At 39.1% G+C, this 17,947-nt stretch overlaps 1 protein-coding gene across 3 annotated transcripts; it reads left to right on the forward strand.

The window, feature by feature from the left end:
• Window positions 1-200: 200 nt before the first annotated feature.
• LOC108256298 (FXYD domain-containing ion transport regulator 3) lies at window positions 201-14,863 on the forward strand. 3 transcript variants are annotated; one of them, XM_017452984.3, is made up of 8 exons: window positions 201-360; window positions 9,673-9,722; window positions 10,272-10,307; window positions 10,408-10,428; window positions 10,957-11,031; window positions 11,826-11,862; window positions 11,953-12,002; window positions 12,663-13,696. In XM_017452984.3, the coding sequence occupies exons 2-8, from the start codon at window positions 9,689-9,691 to the stop codon at window positions 12,683-12,685; spliced, it is 276 nt and encodes a 91-aa protein (XP_017308473.1). In that variant the 5' UTR covers window positions 201-360; window positions 9,673-9,688; the 3' UTR covers window positions 12,686-13,696. The 3 variants fall into 3 exon arrangements, with proteins under 3 accessions (XP_017308473.1, XP_017308475.1, XP_017308474.1); XM_017452986.2 differs by lacking the exon at window positions 12,663-13,696 and adding an exon at window positions 14,160-14,863 and having other exon boundaries at window positions 204-360; XM_017452985.3 differs by lacking the exon at window positions 201-360 and adding an exon at window positions 8,918-9,423.
• Window positions 14,864-17,947: the final 3,084 nt, after the last annotated feature.

Consider the following 17,947-nt stretch of genomic DNA (forward strand, 5'->3'; position numbering starts at 1 on the left):
AAACCACAAGAAGAAGTCATTTATTATTATTATTATTATTATTATTATCATTATTATTATTATTATTATTATTATTATTATTATTATTATTATTATTCATGAGTTTGCTGAAAAACTCAAATTCAGCGTCGGCGTTCACGACAAGCGAAATATAAGCGCACAGTCACGTTCATGTTCAAAAACTCAGCCCACTCAATGAGAGAGAGAGAGAGAGAGAGAGAGAGAGAGAGAGAGAGAGAGAGAGACCTGTTGAGGAGGAAAAGGGTGTTGGTTTGACTTATTCAGTTCCTTAGCTTGATAAAACCTGTCTAACGAGTCCCTACCGAGTCGAGAAACCAAACACATCGCGTTCATAACGAGGTGAGTTCAACAAATCACTTCTTTACCCCTTTAACCTTCTCTTTCATTTCCTTTCTTTCTACAGTATATTATGTATTTTAAACCCTAATCTGTCCTAAATCCCAGGTACTGTCCTAAATTGTCTTTTTGAGTGGCTTCGTGAGAGAAACAGAGAGAGAGAGAGAGAGAGAAAGGGAGAGAGAGAATAACGTTGTCGTGGTTGTTTCCCTGTAAACCTCTGACCGCTCCAGCTGTTGCTGTGGTGACGACTTTTGTCTGAGCGCGTGACATTGTAATTACATTTTTACCAAAAAAAATAAAAAATTCGGCTTTTGTTATTAGATACAAACCCGGAAGATCTCAGAGAACGTGTCCAATGCTGTTATACCGCTTTATAAGCATCACACACACACACACACACACACACTCCAGAAGGTTCTCCTTATGTCTTAAGTAAGTTCCTTTAACTTTTATGTCAGAATATTTTTTTCATGCATGCACCACATTTTCCAAAAACAATGCACATTAGTTCAACAACAACAACAACGATAACAACAACACAGATCTCCTCCATCGCTAAGCACGGGTGCACTTTGAGGAACCGAAGCCTTCTTAGTGCTCCAGAGGTGGATGAAGTCCAGATGTTCATGTTTGTGTTCTTCCTCCTCAGCAGGCAGTGTTTCAACATGCACCGCTTAATGCACCGCTGATGATGGAGTTCACACAATCCTCCTCTGTTTAAAATGTAAAAAAAAAAAAAAAAAAGGAAAATAAAACATGGCACTGTGTTTTAAAAAAAAAAAAAAGAAGTGGAAAAAATATATTTTATTCTGGAATTTTCCACACGTGCACACGCACAACCTCGACTTTAAACAGGTGATATTTTTAAAAAATTCTCATGCATGCGCAAGCTCGGACGCTTTTGCCTCTCCGTGCACGAATACTAATCCGAAAAATAATACATATAAAACATCTTTAAATAAAAAATACTAATAAATTATGGTTTTTATTAGCGCAGTGTAACAACGCTGAGCTGTTAGTTGATTAGCACCTACATTGCTGTTAGCTCAGTATATATAGTAGAGTGCGAAAGAGTTTCTTTTTTTTAGGTCTGTTTTACTGTTTCTCTATAAAAACAGAATTCTCTATTCATTTATTTCGCTTTGTAAGCAAGCTCAAAAGTTTGCACTCCCCCCCATTACAGTGCATACGACACAATATAGTTCATTTATTGAATTTTTTTTTTAATCTAAATAAGCGTCTTTAATATGTCAAAAAACTTCAGTATTGTTATATAATGCAGGAATTTTTTTTGCTGTGAAGAGTGGAGTTAAATGAAAAATCAGGAAAACATCCATCACATGACCTAAAACAACAGCAATAACAAAAATTGGTCCTAAATAAACAGTAAAGCACGACTTATAATTCCGAATGGGAAGAGCACCAAGGAGCAGAAGCAAAAAATGATGCTGTCACTATTATGTGTTATATGTACTGTGTACGATAATCTATTATGTTCCTAGATGTACTGTTAATATCTTCACGTACACGTTTGAGTGTTTATGTTCCTGTGAATTTAGTGGCCCAATGTATGTGTAAGGTTTTTTTCCATGAAGAAAAAAAAAAAAAACGAGACAGTGTTTCCTTAAATGCTGGAGGAAGAGATTATGAGGAACGAAAAATGTGTCATGAGTCATGGCGTTAGCATGCGTTCGGGTGTTTCTGTCTGAGAAACTTGTGTTTTTGATGGAAAAAAAAAAAAGTCCCTGAACTTCAACCTGAATATTTAGTCTTCTATAAAGGGTTTCATAGGAAAAATAAGGATTATGACGTGGACACAAATTCCTGCGTGTCTGTAATCAAGCTGTTCCATTTACTGTTGATGAGTGTGTGTGTGTGTGTGTGTGTGTGTGTGTGTGTGTGTGTGTGTGTGTGTGTGTGTTCCTGGTATATTCTCAGCGACGGAGAGTTTTGTTCCTAATTTAGCTTCGCTTCGAGTTCCGCATCCTTTGTCTGGCGTGTGATTGTGGTGTGTGTGTGTGTGTGTGTGTGTGTGTGTGTGTGTGTGTGTGTGTGGAGGATCAAGTGTTGCCTAGGAGGGAATTTGACAAGGTGAATGCAGTGAGCAACAAGCATACATACAAGGTCATACAAAAACACTCTGGCTGATACTTTCACACAACACACACACACACACACACACACACACACACACACACATAGCGTTTTCCTGTAGCAGATAGAGTTTTGGCAGGCCACACACTCCCCTCGTTCGGGGTTAGATATTGCGTATAGAGACTGTGAGTGGAAAAAAACAGGGCCGTATCATATCTACCAGAGGTGTGCGATTTGACAATGTGTGCGTATATCACAATATTCGATACGTGCGATCTGTATATTTAGATTCGATAACAAACCGGCGTGAACATGAGATTTTCAATACAAATAAAATGCGCGGTTGAATTCTCGCGTCTGATTGGTCAGAAGGTGTGCAGTATCTCTGTATAAGAGCGCGGCTCAGGCAGGTTTGAACAAGAGGTTTATATTAATATTAACGTGCTCGTTTCTAATACCGTTATCGTTTCTATAGCAACGGCTCATTCACAGGGACTCCTACAGCGGCCCCTCCGTGTAATCTAAGACTAATAATAAACAAAACATGTTCTTGGTTAACAAAGTGAAACCTATGATCATAAATGTGGTGAAATTGTTTTGTGAGGCATTTATTTCATATTTATGGAAGGAGTCTCCGGTTGTAGTGCTTTGTAACAGCTATGATGCTTTGTAAAGTCTCCCAGCACAGGAAAGTCTTCAGGGCAGAGGAGTTTACGCGTCGCGGTTTCTCGGTAAAATGACGAGCTGCGTTTTTGAGAAAGAGAGAAAGAAAAAGAGAGGCTGTTGAGGAACGATTGTTTATCGTTGCTATAGCGTGAGTAAGAACAGGAACTAGCTTGTCTCGCAGACTTCCAACATCATAAAATTTGACTACCAGTCCCTCCAGGAGCTTGCGAACGCAACATCGAGCAAAGGCCACAATATTCCGAGGAGCTCACAATTTTTCAAAATTACCGTAGATTTTCCGCAGGTTTTCGATTCACTTTCGTCGACATATGTACAGCTAAAAGGCCTTGTTTACCAACAAACATCACTGCATACTGTAGGACCGTACAAAACAATTCCGTGCGATTGTGATTTCACCGATTCAAGTAGTTTTCCACAAAAAAACCCCACAAAAAACTCAATTTTGAAAAAAGACGCCGAAAAATCGAGCGTTTTTGGCCGAAATCCTGTATATGAACTTTTAATGTTAGTTAATTAATGCTACACCCAACCCTAACATTTACCTCAGTAACCAGAGTGAAATAATTCTCTTTAATTTTGCATTTTTAATAAAAGTTGTATAAAAACACTTTTTGTTTTGGGTGATTGTGAGGACATTTGACATTGTCCTATCATTGTGAGGACCTAGTCCTTTTTTGGTCCTCATAATAGGCCTAAATATGTAAAAACACACACACACATATGGACATATACACACACACACACACACATATATGCATACACACACACATGCTGGCAAGTGTGTTTCTGTTAGAGGGCGTGGCCAACGACTTTCATGTTTACATTGCATAGTCGAATCCTCTTCAACTCAAAAAGCGTTCTCAAAGCTGAGTAAACCATGGTAACCATGACCTTCTGCAGTAACCACCACCCTAAACACACACACACACACACACACACACACACACAGAGCATGTGACTGCAGCAATCATTTCAGGTTAAGTGCCCAACTGGGACTTGGAGGTGTTCAGAGATCATGGAGGATTGAGTGGGAATCCTGCTGTGGTGAAACCTCTCAGTTAAAAAAGCACTAATCGAGGCTAAGCTGTTTTTTTAATCATGTCTTACGTCAACGTGTATAAATATAAATACTGCTTTTCTGTTGTGTTTGTTACGGTGACGTTATATTTTCATCCCTGATGCAAATGGAGACGCGTGTCAACCTGTGACACGTGAGCTGGTTCACCAGCAGGTAGCTGGCCTGGTATGCTGTAGATGCACGGAGATGTTCCTGGGCCGGTTGTAGTGGTTTTGTCGAGCGGTACATCGACATGTTGAAGGTTGTTTTAGATGCAGAGAGTGTGATGTTTATTCTCGGGGTGTGTGCATGTGTTTAAGAGCGTGAGATGATAAGTAAAGCACACAGAGAGACAGAGATACTGAGGCGACTGAGTGCAGAGTAACTGCTGCTTTAACAGCAACGCAAGAGGAAGGAGCGTCCAACGAGTCAGAGGAGTCGGATACAAACGCCTGATTGTTCTGAGTGTACTGTCCCGAGTCATGCACTGGCAACACAACACAACCAGACTACACTACACTACACAACAGTACAGTACACTACATTACACAACAGTACAGTACACTACACAACAGTACACTACACTACACAATAGTACAATACACTACACAACAGTACAGTACACTACACTAGACTGCACTACAGTACACTACACTACACAACAGTACAGTACACTACACAACAGCACAGTACACTACACAACAGCACAGTACACTACACAACAGCACAGTACACTACACTACACAATAGTACAATACACTACACAAGACAACACAACAGCACAGTACACTGCACTACACAATAGTACAATACACTACACTACACAAGACAACCCAACAGTACAGTACACTACACAACAGCACAGTACACTACACAACAGTACAGTACACTACACTACACAACAGTACAGTACACTACACAACAGCACAGTACACTACACAACAGCACAGTACACTACACTACACAACAGTACAGTACACTACACTACACAACAGTACAGTACACTACACAACAGTACAGTACACTACACAACAGTACACTACACTACACAACAGTACACTACACTACACTAGACTGCACTACAGTACACTACACTACACAACAGCACAGTACACTACACAACAGCACAGTACACTACACAACAGCACAGTACACTACACTACACAATAGTACAATACACTACACTACACAAGACAACACAACAGCACAGTACACTACACTACACAATAGTACAATACACTACACTACACAAGACAACACAACAGCACAGTACACTACACTACACAATAGTACAATACACTACACTACACAAGACAACACAACAGCACAGTACACTACACTACACAGTAGTACAATACACTACACTAGACTGCACTACAGTACACTACATTACACAACAGTACAGTACACTACACAACAGCACAGTACACTACACAACAGTACACTACACTACACAATAGTACAATACACAACAGTACAGTACACTACACTAGACTGCACTACAGTACATTACACAACAGTACAGTACACTACACAACAGCACAGTACACTACACAACAGCACAGTACACTACACAACAGCACAGTACACTACACTACACAATAGTACAATACACTACACAAGACAACACAACAGCACAGTACACTGCACTACACAATAGTACAATACACTACACTACACAAGACAACACAACAGCACAGTACACTACACAACAGCACAGTACACTACACAACAGTACAGTACACTACACTACACAACAGTACAGTACACTACACAACAGCACAGTACACTACACAACAGCACAGTACACTACACTACACAACAGTACAGTACACTACACTACACAACAGTACAGTACACTACACAACAGTACAGTACACTACACAACAGTACACTACACTACACAACAGTACACTACACTACACTAGACTGCACTACAGTACACTACACTACACAACAGCACAGTACACTACACAACAGCACAGTACACTACACAACAGCACAGTACACTACACAACAGCACAGTACACTACACTACACAATAGTACAATACACTACACTACACAAGACAACACAACAGCACAGTACACTACACTACACAATAGTACAATACACTACACTACACAAGACAACACAACAGCACAGTACACTACACTACACAATAGTACAATACACTACACTACACAAGACAACACAACAGCACAGTACACTACACTACACAATAGTACAATACACTACACTACACAAGACAACACAACAGCACAGTACACTACACTACACAATAGTACAATACACTACACTACACAAGACAACACAACAGCACAGTACACTACACTACACAGTAGTACAATACACTACACTAGACTGCACTACAGTACACTACATTACACAACAGTACAGTACACTACACAACAGCACAGTACACTACACAACAGTACACTACACTACACAATAGTACAATACACAACAGTACAGTACACTACACTAGACTGCACTACAGTACATTACACAACAGTACAGTACACTACACAACAGCACAGTACACTACACAACAGCACAGTACACTACACTACACAATAGTACAATACACTACACTACACAAGACAACCCAACAGCACACTACACTACACAACAGCACAGTACACTACACAACAACACAGTACACTACACTGCACAATAGTACAATACACTACACTACACTACACAAGACAACCCAACAGTACACTACACAACACTGTATCCTATTGTTTAAATCTTTGTCATATTGTTGCCTCTTTTCTTAACATTCAGTTTGTACAGAGACCCACCCCCTGCTCATTAATATTCATAAAGCACACCCCCTGCTCATTAATATTCATAAAGCACACCCCAGTGTTCATTAATATGAATTATATTGCACTGCAGGGCTGTTGATCACTTTTCTATAAGACGTTTTTTTATTTATTAAAACAAGTGCTCACGTTATAGCAGCGAGCAGATGTCGGAAAGCTTAAAGTTACAGCTTTACAGCGCCGACACTGGAGACTCCTTCCATAAACGTTAAATGAACGACGGAAAACGTCACCGTATCAACAATTACACGTTGTGTATCTTAAGAATTCGTTTATACGGAGCGTCCATCGTACACGTCCCTGTGAATGTTACTGTTACTATGGAAACCGTAACGTATTGTACCAGAACGAGCACATTCATATTAGTACTAATATTAACCCGTGATTTGGAGCTGCTGGCCAATCAGAATCCGGAATTCATTTTGACACTTCATTTGATCTTTTAATGTTATAAAGTACTATATTGTAAATATTATTATGATGATGATGATGACGAAGGTGTGGTATGAATAAAGTTATTTTGACTTTTTAAAGAGTGGAACAGTGGGGAGATTCTGTGCACTTGGTGAGCGTCCAGTTATTTTTCCGAGGCGATGAGGGGAAAATGCAGAACTCTGGCAGAGCTGTGTTTAATATGCATACCGCACATTTCACTCGGATCTCTTTACACGTCTTTGAAATATTTACTCCCAGATTATGAAAAGATTTGCTGCATCCCAACAGCGATGTTTGCGATTTTCTCCGGGATCACGGAGCCAAGCTGTGACCTTTCCATCTAAATAAGCTGCGAGCTGAGGTTAAAGGGGTTAAAGAATGTCCCGGCGGAACAATAGCACGGCTCCGTTAACGAAATGATTTCTTATCCTTAATCGTAAAAATGCCCCGAGGCAGCTGGATCTGTGACTACGCCGTTGCCGTGGGAGCGAGAGGAAAGCCGGCGAGCTTGGCGTAATCGTGACCTTAGAGGAAATGAACGAGGCCTGGATCGTCCAGAGCTCTGCGCTCGGCGCGTTTTTCATTTCCAGAGGAACAAAAGAGCGTCGGCGTGAGGTCTCGGGTTTCTATTGTGGCAGGAACACACCTCGCAGTTCACCTCACCTCACAGTCTGCAGAACAAAAGCCCATTTGCCTTCGTTTTTTGCATCGACCGAACGAATCCAATTAGGCCGTCGTTGTGATCCGACGATGAACGTCAGATAAAATTCACGTCTTCGTTACACGGTACCGAGCTCTGACCTTCTTCAATTCAGCACCAGGCACTAAATAAATAAATGAATGAATGAATGAATGAATGAATGAATGAAGGCTGCTCTTTTCTCCACTGAGCTCAGGATCAGGACAGACCTGCTGGGATCAAAGCAGTGAAATATTTCAGCTCAGGACGTCCTCAGAGATCCCGTTCTATTATATTCTTTCCTTTCACACACAGAGGCAGAAGTACGCACAGTGTGTGACGGGGATGGGATCAGACACGCCGGTCTTATTGGGTAATTAAGTATCATGGAAAATTCCAGACGCGCAGTTCGGGTTACATCGTATTTTCACCATGTCCCACGACTTTCGCTAGAGACTTACAGTATACATTTTTTTAAATAATATAAATGCCTATGTGATATAGCAAAGGGTATAATAGTAGTAATAAATAAAATAATGACAATAAAAATATTATTATTATTATTATTATTATTATTATTATTATTATTATTATTATTATGAAGAGAAGATCAATTAAATCCAATAAACAAATAAAATGAGTTTTTTTAAAAAAAAGTGTGAATTGTTTACAAGTGACATTTTTTTTTTTTTTTTTTTTTTTTTTAAGTGAAAATGATTTTTTTTCTTCTCTTTTTTTTCTCTCCAGAGTGGCTTTGGGTCGTCCGGATGCTCGTTCTGATGATTTAGATCAGTGTCTCGGTGTTACACACGCCGCACGCTTTTTGTCTTGTTTTGTTTTAATAGATACAGCGCTAACGTATTAACCTGATTTGGGGGCGGGGCTACGTACAAGCCCGTTCGGACCGGTCATATCCGAGATCGCACCCTGGACACGGAACTTGCGTTCTAGGCTAGCGCTGACCCAGAGAATGTTTTGGTTGCCATGGTAACGTTGTTGTTCTGTTACCGGGTGGCTACATGTTTGTTTGTTTGTTTGTTTGTTGGGGGTTTTTTTTTTTTCTTCAATTTTGGGTCAAAGTACCTGCATGTGTTCTGATCTCTGACCTGCCAAACATTCACCCGAGTTTTCAGCTGCTATTTTTACACCCGCTATCAGTCGCTTCTGTTTCCTGGTAGTCGCTGATATGTTGCTCCTCGTCTGCAGCTCGTGGACCAGGGGTTATTGAATTATAACCTCTGGTGCTGGTGAGGAGCGCAGACACGGTCGGCTCGCTGAAGGTCGGCCTTCAAATATATTTATATATATATATATATTTATTTATATTTATATATATTTAGAGCGTAAGTGGCTTTTGAGATCCATCAGCACTGAGGTTATTCACTACACAGGACACCGGGTCATGTTTGGACAGCAGTTAATATTAACGTGTGTTTAATCTGTGTTCAGAGAACACCGCTGTGGCCTACAGGAGCGTTTGTGATGCGATTTCAACCAAAAAAAACACTTTTTTCCCCCTTGTTTTCCAGGTGAAGCCACGTCGCCATGGCACAGATTCCGTCACTCGTCTTAATGACATGTGAGTCAGTGTCACCTTAGTGTTTACTCTGTGTGTGTGTGTGTGTGTGTGTGTCAAAGAGCGTCTATGCTCCATCTAGTGTCCTCATCAGTGAAGCCGAAAAAATTGCCTATCCATTGTAGAATTATTATTTGCAAATAATAATAATAATAATAAGAAGAAGAAGAAGAAGAATATGAGTTAGCAATACGACAAAAAATGATCGTATCTCATCCCATTTTTCCAGAAAAAACAGAAGGCTAGAGCCGTATTATAAAAGCTGTAAGTCTTTGTATATCTCATAGATGATGTATTTTTAGCAGCTGTACGTGTGCTTTTCATCCATTTGAGAGATGTATTACAGTGAGTAATAATGCAAGGATTTTGAACATGAAAACACAAAAAAGCCCAAACATAAGAATGAATATATCGACATCGCTCATCCCTAATAGTAGTGATGAATAAATAAATCTAAATATCTAGAAAATAACGAATCACTGCACCTGCTTCCTTTTATTCAAGTGGAAATAATATGGACTTTTAGATCTTAACGCTTTTCTGTGTTTCTAGTTTTCACCCTCGTCCTGGCAGAGGATCAGCAGCAAAGTACGACACTTGGGTTATTGACTACTCTGCTTGTTTATATTTGTTTATCGCTGTCTGATGTCATATTAACACGACTCTGTTCTTTGTTCGTTTATGTCAGAGGATGACCCGTTCACTTTTGGTAAGTAAAGATCTCACTGGATTACTTGACATTAGAGCACACAGTTTCCTGGACACTCTGCGGCCCCGCCCACTTATGATTTTTCTTATTATTTCATACGCAAGAATGAACAGAATTAATACTCCCATTTCGTAGATTAAGCTTTTTCTGTATGTTCTTCTTGGATATATTTGAATATACATCTGTGATAGTCTGTTTATTGTAGCACTAATGCTAAGCTAATTCAATTCGTTAGACATGACCAGTGCAATTAGCTAGTTTTAGTCCCGCAAAAGAGTTTTAGTTTAAATATCTCCGTATAAGAAAGCGAACAAGCTGACTAAATCCCCGGGTAGATACGAACGCTTCACGATCGCAGCTTTTTCATGATCTCCTGACTTTCATGATTTATTTTACGGAAATTGCAGCGTGTCTCTTTTCGCTCCACAAGGGGGCGCCCTGTGGCGTTTTACCCAATGACCTTGTCTCCTTATCTGTGTGTGTGTGTGTGTGTGTGTGTGTGTGTGTGTGTGTGTGTGTGCACTGTAGATTATCACCAGCTGCGTGTCGGAGGGCTGATCATGGCCGCAGTGTTGTGTCTGATCGGCATCACTATCCTCCTCAGTGAGTTTATTTTCCCATAACCTCCTGAAGTGTTTTATTCCTTTTATGCCGCAGCATACGTTATAGTCGTTCAGCTGTAAATAAAGTTAATAAGACAAACGAAAGCGTGCCGGAAAACTTGCGATACAAAAGAATTCAGTATCGTCCGATCGACATGTGACCGAACATTGTCTGGGGTACCATTCGTTCGTTAGTGATGATGATGATGATGATGATGAAGATGACGTAAAGAAGGACTGTTTGAAAAGTATCAGCGTTACGGCTACGTTGGTTTGCTAGCATGTCAAATACCCATCGTTTTCAAAAATCCGAATTATTTTGTACACACCGGTTCTCTGTCCGTTTTTCTAATAATAATCTTTTTTCCTTTTTATTTACGACCGTTTCCTGGGTTCGTTCCGATTCGTCCGATCGTCACACCCCGAAGCGTTACCGTACATGTCCCTAACGCTAGTTATTAAAACGAGTGCATTAACATACAGCGAACGTGCGATCTCGCAGCTGCGCTACTGTCCGTGCCGCCGTTAAAGAAAAGCAACCAACACCTTCCGACCAATCGCAATCCAGAATTCCAGCGTTGAGTGTTGAGCAGAGCGACACGACGATACGGAGACCCGAAAGCAGCTGAAGCGCAGGGAAAACTCTCTCGCTGTGGTTTCAAGAGTTAACAGTCTTGGATGGTGTGAAGAATATGCTGCATTTTTTTTTTTTTTAATGACATAAACAGGGAGATTTGTAGCAGAGTAAAATGCTTTGTAAAATGACGAAATGAACTCGACGGCGTTCTCTTACAGGTGGACACTGCAGGTGCAAATTTAACCAGGACAAGAGGTGCGATATTAAAAAATACTAAATATTTTCATTAGAAACAGAAGTGGATTCAGCACTAATCACAGTTGATCGCTTTATTTGCTAATCCAGGAGGAGGACAGGAAGTAACGCAGCGAACCAACAGATGCTCAATGACACAGGTACAGTGTTTAAAAAGCTGACTCTATAACAAATATCACAATTTCTACTCATTTCTCATCTTTTATTCATTCAGCCTTATTCTTGATAAGGCTAGCATGATCCAGTGATCTTAGCTAATGCTAATGTAATAGTTAGCACAGTCCTAGCTAGCGTGCTGTCAGACTTAGCTACAGGTTTTTATTACACAATAGAATAGTTAGCCTAATGTTAGCTAAATAAAACACTGTGAGGGTGTTAGCCCTAATGTTAGCTAACCTGCCAGTACTCTGGCTAATGCTTTACACAATAGCACAGCTAGTCTGATGTTAGCTAGCCTGTTGTCAAACTTGGCTAGTGGTGTACACAGTGTAAGAGTTTAAGTTTAGTTAGTGTCCTAGTGTTGGATTTAAATACGTGATATAACAAGACATTAGCTAAAGTTAACAAACATGACTAGCTAATAAATTTACGTAAATAGCTTCTACTGCAGAGGAAGCAAGTAGAAACGCTAGTGCAGTGCACTAGTTTAGGTAGCTTAGCTAATGTTGCTAAATAATATATTAAAATGTATTTATTAAATAATTCATTTTCATTCGAATGTATTTTTAACATACTGCTTTTGTTGTGTAGATTACTTTGGAAAAGGTCGTGGTGTGTGTGTGTGTGTGTGTAACCTGCAGTAACCGGATGCAGTGTGACATGAGCGAGTGGGCTGTAGCGGTTGGAGGCGTGTCCTGTGTATGAGTTCCATCTGTTGAGTGTTGTTTTGCTCGTTGCTCCTGTGATGCGCCGGTAAACACAAAGCCAGCTCGGCCGTATGGTGCTGCTCTCTACGGAGCCTCGGCACAGTTTCCATGATGACTGGCTTCCTCTGTGTGTGTGCGTGTACCTGAGAGAGGAAACAGAGGCGCCGATACACGCTGGAAATTGCAACACAAATTACAGTAAAAATCAAACATCACCTCTTCAATCTGGCAACCCACTGCGGGTCACGTTAAAACCCCAAACCACCCCGGTGATAAAAAAACAACCCAGAGGGTGTTCAGGGCTGCGATCCTCCATTTCCTCCTGTAGCTATGAGCTTGTCTGTAACTCCGCCTCCTGTGCTATGATTGGCTGAGAGGCTGCGATAAATCACGCCCCTTTGTATCATTCTTTTTAAGTAGAGCTGCAACTGTACATGTACAACAGGAACAGATTGCTTTATAGTACAGTGGAGAGGAAGAGTTTGTGCAGGCCCAGGCCCTGAAGCAGCGATGCATCCCCACAGCATCACACTTCCACCACCATGCTAGGCCGTAACTATGATGTTCTTTTTGTGGAATTCGTTGCTTGGTTTACGCCAAATGTAACCTTAACCCTGTCTTCCAAACAGTTCCACTTTCACCTCATCAATCCACAGAACATTCTCCTGAAAGGTTTGAGGATCGTCAAGGTGTGTTCTGGAAAAATTCAGACGAGCCTGAATGTTCTTCTGGGTCCGCAGCGGTTTTCGTCTCGCCACTCTTCCATGGATGTCATTTTTTCCCCAGTGTCTTTCTGATAGTGGAGTCATGAACAGTGACCTTTATTGAAGCAAGAGAGGCCTGTAGGTCCTTCGCTGTTCTCCTTTGCACGTTTGTGACTTCCTGGATGAGTCGTCGTCGTGCTCTTGGAGGAATTTTGGAAGCTTCTGGGAACGTTCACTACTGTGCTGTTTTTCCATTTTTTAGATAACGGCTCTCGCTCTGGTCCTCTGGAGTCCCAGATCCTGTGAAACATCTTTGTAACCCTTCCCAGACTGATGTGTTTCAATCACCTTCTTCCTCATCATTTAACCAACCTCACCAGACCTTTTACCCAGCTTCACGTTGATGCGTTGATGTGATTGAACAGGGTCTGCAGTAATCGAGCCTGGTCCAGCTGAACCCCATTATAAATGCATAGATTTGGGGAATTAGTAACTACGGGTGCAAATACCTTTTCACGCAGACCCAGGTGGTATTGAATAACTTTTTTTTTTTTTCTTCAATAAATAACTTCATTATCGTTTAAAAACAGAAGAAAAAAAACCTTTTCACAGCACTGTATTTCTTGAGGTTCTAACAAAAATCATAACACAGGGGATTGTTCTCATTGTTGTGATAATTGTAATAAAACGAATAATGTTTCCTGTTTCGTTTGTTTTCTGTCTCCAGCGCGGGCCAGTGATTGTTAGACGCCGCTGTTGGACGACTCAGTGACGATCTGACTGACGGACACCGGTGAAGATCCTGCAGTACCTTATGTTCCACCACAAAAGTGCTGGATTAAAACCGAAAACAAATCAATGGGCCATTTAAAATATACATGCTGTTCTTTTTTAATTATTATTAACTGTTATTATTATTATTATTATTATTAATTATTATTATTATTATTATATTCCACCTGTTTGCTGCTTACGTGGCTCCATCGACCCTGTGCTTTCGTCAGATGTTCATTTCAACTAACTGCACCAATAACCAAAAAAATCTCCCGTTTGTGTGGAAATCGTCAGAAGGAGTTTTTATGTTTTTAACGTGTTTACTAAAATGTCTTCTTTCTTTTTCTTTTTTAATTATTTTTTAACGATCGTGTTGATCGGTTTTAGTCACATGACAGCTTATAACCAAAAAAGTGCAAGAACTATATCCACACGTTCCTTCCTGTGAGTGCTGATCTACATCTAATCTACATCGCTGTGTTCCCGCTTCGTAGTTCTGACAGTGTCTGACAAATCTTACTTCTGATTTAATAGCTAGCTGTTTGTTTATAGATCATCGGTTTCTGCCAGGTTGTTTGTCATGTTTGGTCGTGTAACTGTATCTTATTTTTTAAAAGAAGAAAATTGTCCACATCGCTGACTAAAACACTAAAGTCACCCGAGTGTGAAGTGTGTTTTATTTCACGTTTACACGTTTAAAAGGAGTTTTTTATACCATCTCTTCATTATCTCGAACATTACTATTTTACACAACTTTTAAAAAAGAAAAAAAAGAAGATTTTTTAAATTGAAGAAAGTCAGTAATTGCATGTTGTTATTGCTGTATTTAAATATCATTTATGGGTATTTATACTAAAAAAAAAAAATTAGTATTTAATACGGGAGTATATCTTCATCTTCCTTATATTTTCATAAAGACCTTCCAAGTACATTTTACAAACCGCTTTCTGTTTATGATTTAATCATTTCAACCAATTCACTCAGGTTTCTGTGCATTTTATTATTATTTCTCTTTACTGATTTTTATTGATTAACAATTTATATTTAAAGCACTCGGTGAACTCTACAAACAGTACTTATTTATATGATATTATTATTTAAATATTTACATACATAATATATTCCGTTTCTGATGAATGTGACTATATGAACACTAACGCTGCCCCTAACGTCTTAACCTTCATACACGGGTACAAATCGTCTCGTATGTGCTGTTAAAAAAAAAAATCTGATTTTTCCAATTATTAATTGCAGATAAATTAACTTTTGCTTTTTAAACGTTTGAGTACATTTAAATCTGGACATTTTTTTTAAGTACCAAGTACCATTTTGAGATATTTCGACTTAATTTTTAATTGATAATATATTATATAAATAAATACATTGTAATTATTATTTTTTTTAAACGTATAAGATCACTTTCCTGCACTTGTATCTCTTTATTAATATCACTATTTCTCATTCTTATATTTTCCTCATTAAATATTAAATATGCTGTTGAGGTCATAAGATAAGATAAGATAATACTTTATTAATCCCCAGATGGAGAAATTAGGGTATATGATTATAAGATCATATATACACCTTGTAGAATCTGCTAAATGTAATAATTAATTAATTAATTAATTAATTGATAATAATAATAATAATAAGAGGGATCATAAAAATTGCATGTTGTTTTTATTTAGTACTGCCTTTAATAATTTATTTCACATAACAGATGTTACTTTGTTTAAAGATCTTTTTTTTCCATTTAGCCCCGCCCTTCAGAAGCTATTTAAGATATTTACACGTTTCCCAGAAATCAAAATAAATTTACACCGATCATCCTGTTCAAAAGTTTACACCCCCCTGGTTCTTCATGTACCGTGTTGCCTTCTCGAGCATCAGTGAACGTTCGCACCTTTTGTAACAGTCGTGAACGAGTCCCTCGTCGTCCTCGGTGTGAAAAGACGGATCTGGACATCTTATAAACGCTGATGGAAAGGGGCTCGGATATGCAGAATATGCCGGAAAAGTAAAGAATGTGCAGGACCTGGAGGATTTCTCTGAAGAACAGTGGGGAGTTTAACTGCTCAGGACAAAACAAGGGACTCATGAACACAAAAACTATCACAAGACATAAACACATCGTGTCGTTGATCGTCCAGGTAACGACACGCGGTATTACGAATCGAGCGTGTGGAAACTTTTGTGTAAATCAGTTATTATTGTCTCTTGTGGACTATAACTAAACTTCTGTAAACATTAAGCAGAGTCTACAAGGCGTATGTAAACGTGGGACCTCAACTGTATTACAGCTTATTCATTAAAGTGAAATTAAAGTATGTCTGCAGCGCCACCTGCTGCTCGGATTAAACATTACAAGTGTTCATTTTCTCTTCAGGTTTCCTTCCTGCTCACTAGTTTAATTCAGCTTTTTATTTAAAAAATACATACAACACTCAGGCTAAAATGAACTTACCGCAAATCTGGAATTCTTAGGAATCATCCATTTTAATATGTTTGTATCCTCTGTAGCTTCTCTCTTTCTTTACACACCGAATACACGGCACACTTTAAATGCTTAAAGATGGTTTTGTAGTAAAAGAATTTTTCACGGTTTAATTAATGTGTAATTGATATTATAGATCAACTGTATTTAACCACGCACTGTTAAATTCTCTAATCTGATTGGTCAGAACGTGCTTTCTCAGTTTCTCGGCTTGTGGTTTCTCAGTAGCACTGTAAGATGGCAATCTGCTTTTCTTTTCTTTTCTTTTCTTTTTTTATCTATTAACTTCAAGAGAGAGAGAGAGAAAACCCTGCTTTAAAAAAAACTATAGAAACTATCACATAAATTCTCATGGTTTCCACTACAAATACCATTACAAACCATCAGCTAACCATTAAAACCATTACCATTACCATAACATGCCACCAATAACAGGCAACAAATTACCAGTAGAGACCCACAGGGACCTTTACAGTCTCCATTAAAACCAATATAATAACACCAATTATAACCCCTTATAACCATTAAAACCATTACAAATTCTATGAGGGTTTCTACTGTTTGTTTGTTTGTTTGTTTTTCATCAGGGAAGAAAGAGGCTGTATTCATTAAAAATCTCCACATGTTCTGTCTACAATCAGGAGCAGTGGTGTTTAGTCACACTTTATTTCACAATGTTTATATCTGCTATAATTTATCAGCAGCAGCAGATTTCCAACTGTAGGTGGCGTCATTGTCAATCGTTTCTTATATAATAAGTTCTTCTTTTTTTTCTCATTTAGAGATTTATCCTGAGTTCTCCTCACACTCAGATCCAGCTCCAAATGCAGTAATAATCGATTCCCAAGCTACAATTCCTTTTACAGAGTTTTCTCTCCTGTAAATATCCAGCTTGTGTATTTTGACATTTATTACTCATTACAGAACAACACTGGTCTCTTCATGTAATTCCACACTGTCCTTGTCCAACACAGCCGTACTGATCTGTCCTCAGAGTCTGTTTAATAACACATTACCGTGACAACCGGTGATCATCCCATGCGCCAATCTATATACATTCTTTCTCTTTAACGCATGTGTATGTCTACATTCGTGTCTGCTTTTGTGTGAAGTTTCCGGTATGCACCCCCAGTTTGTTATTGCTGTTGCTCAGTTCTTCAAAACCAGCACGTGGTTTAAACCTTTACATCTTTAGTGAACATCTTTAGTTTCAGCCGCTGATAAACGTCCCTTCTGGTTCTTTGCTT

The sequence above is a fragment of the Ictalurus punctatus genome, chromosome 23, assembly GCF_001660625.3.
Source record: "Ictalurus punctatus breed USDA103 chromosome 23, Coco_2.0, whole genome shotgun sequence".
Taxonomy (NCBI): domain Eukaryota; kingdom Metazoa; phylum Chordata; class Actinopteri; order Siluriformes; family Ictaluridae; genus Ictalurus; species Ictalurus punctatus.

What these genes read in the sequence shown, in the direction of transcription:
- LOC108256298 (XM_017452984.3), top strand. Translation starts at nt 9,689, where the DNA reads ATGGCACAGATTCCGTCACTCGTCTTAATGACAT. An exon ending in GGCAGAGGATCAGCAGCAAA is followed by an intron (nt 10,308 to 10,407) that starts GTACGACACTTG and finishes CGTTTATGTCAG; the next exon opens with AGGATGACCCGTTCACTTTT. An exon ending in CGGCATCACTATCCTCCTCA is followed by an intron (nt 11,032 to 11,825) that starts GTGAGTTTATTT and finishes GTTCTCTTACAG; the next exon opens with GTGGACACTGCAGGTGCAAA.